At 43.7% G+C, this 8,350-nt stretch overlaps 1 protein-coding gene across 1 annotated transcript; it reads right to left on the bottom strand.

The window, feature by feature from the left end:
* Positions 1–4,468: 4,468 nt before the first annotated feature.
* Positions 4,469–5,885, bottom strand: LOC147336736 (protein NLRC3-like). The gene is made up of 2 exons (XM_086285593.1): positions 5,806–5,885; positions 4,469–5,689 (listed from the first exon to the last, which is right to left on the bottom strand). The coding sequence occupies exon 2, from the start codon at positions 5,487–5,489 to the stop codon at positions 4,479–4,481; it is 1,011 nt and encodes a 336-aa protein (XP_086141719.1). The 5' UTR covers positions 5,490–5,689; positions 5,806–5,885; the 3' UTR covers positions 4,469–4,478.
* Between the last annotated feature and the right edge of the window lie 2,465 nt (positions 5,886–8,350).

The following is an 8,350-nucleotide window of genomic DNA, read 5'->3' on the forward strand; positions in this document are numbered from 1 at the left end:
CTACAAAGTGCAACACTGAAAGAACATCACACACTCATTTGCTTCCATCATCCAACCTGAAGAGGAAGCAGAGACGCCTCCCCTTCAAAGTAAAAGCTGCTCCTTTTGGACACAGTATCAGAGAAAGTCTACAGTATAACATAGAAAAGACAGAACAAAGTTTTTGTTGTTTTTAAAATGTGCAGAAATGAAACTACACTAAGCTCAATTATGTGACAGACATTTCATCCCATGTCAGTTTGGCCTCATCCTGGGCCGGATTATCCAGCACACACTCTGACCACAGGCCCAGGGGCCACACACAGCTGGGCTCCATCCATCTGCTGCCAGATAATCACAGCTGATCTCTGACAAACCACAGTGCTCCAATCTGTATAAAGAATGAAAGATGTAAGTTTATTAGACAAAGTGTGAGCTTGAAATCATTCAGTCTTTCATCATCTGTTCATCCGCTGCTCTCACCGGCTGGAGTGACCATTGAACCCTCCAGCTTGCTATCAAGCGGGAAACAGACGTCTCCGAAAACGTCGGCACACTTTTGCAAATATGCGATGTCTTGATAAACCAAGCAGATATTTGAAGCTTACACAGCTACTTTCTCGCCTGAAAATATGTTAAAAGTTTATTTTGTGACCCAGAAAGATTAATAAGAGTAATTTTAAAACTCAGTAGCAGCCACCATTGTTGGCAGCTGAAATTTGGCTTGGCCGCAATTTGAATTCTGGGATATGGTGGGTCACGAAGGACACACCCGACCCATCCTTCAAATTCGGGGAAATGAAGGACGCATTTGTCGGCCACATTTGAAGGAGTCGCCGAATACGGACAGCCTTCGTCGCCTGGCTGTGACGTAATCAGCCTTCAAATGCGGCCTCCGGAGGATGCAGCCGACGTTTTGGGACACAGCTACTAATTTGCTTCCATCATCCAACCTGAAGAGGAAACAGAGACGGCTCCCCTTCAAAGTAAAAGCTGCTCCTTTTGGACACAGTATCAAAGAAAGTCTACAGTATAACATAGAAAAGACAGAACAAAGTTTTGGTTGTTTTTAAATTGTGCAGAAATGAAACTACACTAAGCTCAATTATGTGACAGACATTTCATCCCATGTCAGTTTGGCCTCATCCTGGGCCGGATTATCCAGCACACACTCTGACCACAGGCCCAGGGGCCACGCACAGCTGGGCTCCATCCAAGAGACAGCAAACAAACCAACACAATAATAAAAAGCACCATGTGATCTTCTTACATCTTCAAGACAAACATAGTAAAAACATGAGCATATTTGTTTCCTGATAAAATGATGTGACAGGTAGAACAGAGTAAAGTGGTGGTGTTACAGCCTTTCTCCCCTCTGCTGCCGAGGCTGTTAGTCTCTCCCAAACTCAGCTACAGGACTTCCAAATGAATGAAAGCAGCAGAAGTGGCTTTACAAATGAAAGAGGAAGAGGAGAAGAAGAGGAGAGGGAGGCCACCCTGACCATCACTCCAGCTGAAAACATCACACTTCCATTAAAGTTGGTGAGAAAATGTTGAGCAGGATGAGCTGCTGGCAAATCTGGAGGCTGTAGCAGCAGCTCACAGTCACAGTGGATTTCCACTCTTGAAAAAGCTCTGGCTGCTTCATTTCTCATCTCATATCAGAGACTTTAATGCTTCACTGAAGCTGTACTGTGATGCTTCCATATCCCAGTGAGGCCTCCATAATGATTTCAGCTGTTCTGTACACACACTGTGTGCCCTGTATGGCTCAAAGTCTCTGCAGCCTGTTTTTATCTGCTATCATCAGATCTTCATCATCCTCATTCACATCCCTCACACACTCTACAGCCTCATCAGCACTGACTTCATCTTCACTGACTGATGGAGCACAACATGAACCTGTGGAGGCTGAAACACTGTCCTGTCAAACATCTCCCCGTCACCACTCCACTTCTGTCAGCCTTTAAATGAACCCTGCTCAAGTCTGTCACTTCTGTTTGGAGCCAAAAGGAAAAACTCTTGTTCAGTCGTTTGGAAAGACAACATTTCTGAAAGCACTCAAACTTCTTCACATTTGTCTTCAGACACATCCTGAACATTTAGGAACTAAAGAAAGTTTCAAACATCAATCAAAGACCTGAAATATAGAAAAACAACAACAGCCGCAGTCAGTGAACTCACCTCAGAGTCTCCAGTCGACAGTTTGGACTCTCCAGTCCAGCACACAGAAGCTTCACTCCTGAATCCTGCAGGTTGTAGTTTCTACTCATGTCCAGCTCTGTCAGATGGGAGGGGTTGGACTTCAGAGCTGAGGCCACAACTTCACAGTGAGACTCTGAGAGTTGACACCCAGTCAGTCTGTGATGATAGAAAATATAAATGTGTTATTATAAAAGCAGAAAATCTGCATTATAAACACAGACTGAATGTATATGAAGACAAAACAGAGTGAGGTCACAATCTGATGAATCTGCTCTTCACATCTGTGCTTCAGCTCCTCTTACTGTGTTTGACATGACACAACGATTGAGTCTCTCTCAGACCTGCAGACTTTTAATGAGAATCTTTGTTTGGCTTTAATCTGCAGATGAAGGAGGAAGATGGTGTCACATTTAGGCTTCCATAATGTCCACAGTCTGTCACTGAGATCTGATCCAGAGTCAGATTGAAGACACACATTTGGACTGTTTCCTGTTTTGACTCCAGAACATTTTGAATGAGTTCAGCTCAGTGAAGAGTTCCAGCTGGAAAGATGATCTCTGTTTGCTACCTGCTGTCAGGTACGATTGTTCACGTCCACACGCAGGAAAAACCTGCTGACTGTTACCAAACGGAGCAGAAATCTCATCACTGGACAATAATGATGAATGAACTCAGAGCTGCTGATATCAGATCTGATTTCAGGGGAACTAAACACAGAAATGATTGGCTCATTTGAGCTTTCTGAGCCATTACCTGCTGGTGTGTCGCTAGTTGGCAGAAAATGATTTGTATTCCTGTTCAGGGCTTCAGTGTTTATGAGTCCAGATCCAGGTGACAGCAAGTCAAAATGATGTTACCTGTCTGTGTACAGCAGCAGCCTGTATTCACTTTGAATATTGTTATAACCTGACATGGATCAGTTTGTCTTTGATTGGTTTGTAAATGTCACTGTTTCCATTGGACCTGAGTGGCGTACAAAGACAGAGAGGGAGAGAAAGGAGAGAGAGGATGGAGACAGCAAAGAGAGAGCAAACACAAACAGGTGAGAGTGGACAGGTGACCAAGGTCAGCAACCAATCAGAGAGCTTCTGTTTGACCCACAGTCACTGATGATGACTGCACATAACCAAGCAGTGTGTTACTCTGATATCAAATATGGATCCTGCTCTTATAATAATGATCATCAGATGATATTATTGTGTTATTTTGTAGCTGAATACGATGTTTGTGTGATTATCAGTGAAAGAAGCAGTGAGGAGGATGGAGAGAGAGAGAGGACAGAGGGTGAAGTTAGAAACACTAAAAGGATTTTTCATGGATTTCATGGATGATTTGAGTGATTTCCAGCAGGACACTTAAACATGTCAGTGGACGTCCTAAAGAACATATTCACTAATATGAAACGTGTCATTGAACAGGATTAATATCAGTGGAAACATGGTGGAAACAGCTGTGACTGCATGGATGTGACACACTTCAAATCTGTTCTCCACTCTTGGATTTGGGATCCATGGAGCTGCTGCTGAGTCTGTACAATAAAGGAATGGTGTGGAAGGTTGCAGCGTATGGACACAAACACTTTGTGGTTACAATCTGATTTTATTTTCAACATTAAACTACTAACCTACACTGATCAATGATGTTAATGATCACATCTGGACTCACCCAGCCTTTCTGCAGTTCCTCACAGCTGGAATCAGTCTCAGTCGTCCCCGCTCTGATGTTTTGTACTTCTGCAGGTCAAACTCATCCAGAACCTCCTCTGACATCTGCAGCATGAAGGCCAGAGCTGAGCATTGGATCTCAAAGAGTTTCTTCTCTGATCTGTTCTCTGACTTCAGGAACTCTTGGATCTCCTGAAATAATGAGAGGTGGTTCATCTCCATCAGACAGTGGAAGCTGTTGATGCTTCTGTCATGAGAGATTTCATCACTGTTCATCTTCTTCAGGTTGTTGATGACTCTCTGGATGGTTCCTTGACTGATCTCTGTCTGACCCAGCAGACCTACTAAGAGTCTCTGGTTGGACTCCAGACAGAGGCCATGAAGGAAGCGAACAAACAGGTCCAGGTGGCCATTTTTACTCTGGAGGGATTTCTCCATGACTTTAGTTAAAAAGACATCCAGTAATTTGAAGTTATAAGACTCGAACATGTTGTTAAAAAAATATCTGTTTTTGTATTCTTCTCGGAAATTCCCTAGAAAACCTTCTACCACCTTTGTCTTTCTGTTGGTGAAACAGTGGAACATGTAGACTGCAGCCAGAAACTCCTGAATGCTCAGATGAACAAAGCACTAGACTGGTTTCTGGAAGATCACACACTCTCTTTTGAAGATCTCTGTACAAACTCCTGAGTACACCGAGGCCTCTGTCACATCCAGACCACACTGCTCCAGGTCTTCTTGGTAGAACATGATGTTTCCTTTCTCCAGATGTTCAAACGCCAGCCTCCCCAGCTTCAGAAGAACTTCTCTGTCAGCCTTCGTCAGCTCCTGTGGACTCGTCTCATGTCCCTCGTGGTACTTGTTCTTCTTCCTCTTTGTCTGAACCAGCAGGAAGTGTGAGTACATGTCAGTCAGGGTCTTGGGCAGCTCTCCTCTCTGCTCTGTAGTCAACATGTGCTCCAGAACTGTAGCAGTGATCCAGCAGAAGACTGGGATACTACACATGATGTGGAGGCTCCTGGATGTCTTCATCTGGGAGATGATTCTGCTGGACAGCTCTTCATCACTGAATCTCCTCCTGAAGTACTCCTCCTTCTGGGCGTCAGTGAAGCCTCGTACTTCTGTTAGCCTGTCAACACATGTAGGAGGGATCTGATTGGCTGCTGCAGGTCGGGAAGTTATCCAGACGAGAGCCGAGGGAAGCAGATTCCCCTGGATGAGGTTTGTCAGCAGCTGGCTGACTGATGACTTCTGTGTGACATCAGACAGCAGCTTCCTGTTGGTGAAATCCAATGAAAGTCTGCTTTCATCCAGGCCGTCAAAGATGAACAAAAGCTGAGAGACAGCCAGCTTCTCTGCTGTGACCTTCTGTAATGTTGGATGGAAAACATGGAGCAGCTCCAGAAGACTGTACTGCTCATCTCTGATCAGGTTCAGCTCCCTGAATGAAAGCAGAACCACCACACTGACATGTTGGTTCTCCAAGCCCTCTGCCCAGTCCAGAGTGAACTTCTGCACTGAGAAGGTTTTTCCAACACCAGCCACGCCGTTGGTCAGAACCACTCTGATGGGTCTCTGTTGGTCAGGTAAGGCTTTAAAGATGTCCTGGCACCTGATTGGAGCGTCATGGAGGGCGTCCATCTTGGAAGCTGTCTCCAGCTGCCTCACCTCATGTTGGGTATGAACCTCTTCACTCTGTCCCTCTGTGATGTAGAGCTCAGTGTAGATGGTGTTGAGGAGGGTTCTACTTCCTGTTTCATCACTTCCTTCAGTCACACGTTCACATCTCCTCCTCAGACTGATCTTATGTTCATCTAAAACCTCCTGCAGACCAACATCTGCTGAAAGAAAGAAAAACAATGAGACTAAAGAGAAAGAAAACTCTTCAATGTCTGAACAACACAAGAAGTCCAGTTTTCAGAAATGAGTCCATCAGCAGACAGATGTTCAGTCTTACTTTGTACACAGCTGCTCTGACTGGCTGTCTGCAGTCCAGCTCTGCTTCTGGATCTTTCTCCACACTGTGCAGAAGCTCTGATGGTGACACAGAAAAGTCAAAGTGGAGATACTTCTGTCCACCTTTGATTAGACTCATTATAAAAAGGAAAACAAAGTTTGAACACAGTCACGTTTCCAGTTCACTGACTTACATTTATTCCATGGACACTCACTCTAACCTGAACCACAGCTACAACCCAACATTGTTGAGGCCTCATCTCCTCCTTTCCTGACTGTAGAGGTTAAATATGCAACAACCAAAAAATAAAAGAATTTGGTTCATTTCAAAGAAATTCACACGGTGACCAAGTAAAGTAACCGTAGTAAAGGAGACAACATCCCGTTGATGGTGGGATTATTTGAAAGATTTGCTTTAGTCACGTCACCAAATGCAGTTGAACCACCCGTGGATCCATGTTTGACCATTCTACCACTCTGAGCTCTGCTTTTTAATCATTTTATTATTATCATCATTCATTTATTCATTCTTTGGAGGGGGGCTATTTCCTAATGCCGCCCTAATAAGCTGATGTTCAAGGGGAAATATAACAGAAACTCTTTCAGTGTTATTCATTAATAAATTAACAGATAAACTGTGAAGAAGAAAAAAACTGAGATTTAAAGGAGAGAGTGAGAAACTTGATCATCCATCCTCATAATACATGTTTATCAGTATCTGCTGTGACCATACTGCAGTAATAACTACAAGTCTACATTTCTGTGACTGTTGATCAATCACAGCAGGAATCTGAGCTCATCTCTGCACACAGAGCAGCTTCAGCTCTGGGATAAACTGCTCGCTTCACATCCTTCTCAGCTCACAGACACTCATCCTGATATTTTCCATTAACATTTGATGGTATAATTCATCTGAGTTTACACTTTATCTGCATGAATACAGAAAAACAGACCCAAACACCATAAACCATCAGTTTCACCATGTAGAATATATTGTTGTTTCCTTTTAATTCAGAGAAAAACTCTGATTTTGATTTTCTCTGTTCTCTTTGCCACAGCCCATCCCAGCAGCAGCTGAAGCAGCTGACTGTCACAACACTGAATAACACTTTAGGAGGAATTTCAGAGGTCAGTAAAGCTCCAGTTTCAACATCAGTTAATTAATCATAGTTCATCATAAATGTTAACCTGGCTGGCACACATGTTAATGTTAGCCATTTAAATATTAGCAGTTAGCTGAGGCCACAAGAAGAAGAGGCCCTAGAAGAACAATGGATGATAAGATTAGATTTTTTAAGACTAGGCAGAGACGTGTTTTCCTTCACTGTCTCTTACAGAGGAGGGAGCAGATACCAGACGAGGTCACGGAGGTACGGGGAGGATTCGCAGCAGACAGCAAGACTGCCACGTCCATGCGAGAGAGCGATGGCAACGATAATCTCTGTTTTTGTCTCCCTATATAATGTTGTACAGCCCATGTGAGGGTTATCCTCTCTGTGAACCAGATGCTTGATTTCACACAGAGGTCCACCAACTGAATTTGATCAGTTATGGAACGATTTACCTCGACAGGCTCCTTCACTCGCTGCTTTTAAACCTCCTTTAAAACACACTTTTACTCCCTGACCTTTGACCCAGTGTGACATGTTGACTCACTACCTCAGACTGCTTAAAAATAGTCTTTTTGTTTTTTGGTGCTGCCTAAAAGAACCGTAAATATCTGTCCTATATACAGTTATGTTCATATATTTTTGTGCTACATCAGGAAACTCAAAAACATAGTTTGTAATATTTTAATCCTTATTTTGTAAATCCTTATTTTTTAAACTGTTTTTGTCATTTTTCTTCTCCCATTGCATCAAAAATCATTATTTACACTGAATAAATGAGTCAGCAGCTCTCTTACATTCTTGCTGCAGGTTCATTACTGAACTCTGGAGGTTCTCCTTTGGACCAGTCACTCCTCATAGACACACAGCTGGATGCTGCAGATCCTGCTCCATCCTCTTCCTCCATCTTCTTGATGTCAGGGTGGAGTTAGTCTGAGAGGCAAACACACACACTCAGAGGTGCTGTTGTACTGGAAGCATCACACTGACGGGTTTCTAAAGTTCTCATTGATCATTTCATGGAGTTTCTGTGGTAAACACTGTCCTGTGACGCCGTGAGGGTAGGAGAGAACCAGGTGCTCAAATGACTTCATGACCACAGATGTCAGAGCCACAGGTCTGTAGTCATTTAGTCCAGTGATCCTTGGTTTCTTGGGGACAGGGATTATGGTCGAGGACTTGAAGCAGGCAGGCACATGACATGCAATGGTGTCATTCTTGAGAACCCACAACAACATAAAGAAATAAGACGTGGTGTCAGAAGATGGACTTGAAGAAAGGTAACGGACTACAGTATAGCGGTACCGACGGATCAGCTTAGCAGTGAACATAATGTAGCTAACTCGCCGAGGGAAAGAAAAGAGACCTAGCGATGTAAGCATGGACGGCTTACACCCACCACCGATTCTTCAGTTGACTGGAAATGTGGCTGAAAAT

Source organism: Aulonocara sp. 'chitande type north' Nkhata Bay, linkage group LG3, assembly GCF_057382095.1.
Source record: "Aulonocara sp. 'chitande type north' Nkhata Bay isolate Kocher_YH1m ecotype deep benthic linkage group LG3, A_spYH_male_GT1.1, whole genome shotgun sequence".
NCBI lineage: Eukaryota > Metazoa > Chordata > Actinopteri > Cichliformes > Cichlidae > Aulonocara > Aulonocara sp. 'chitande type north' Nkhata Bay.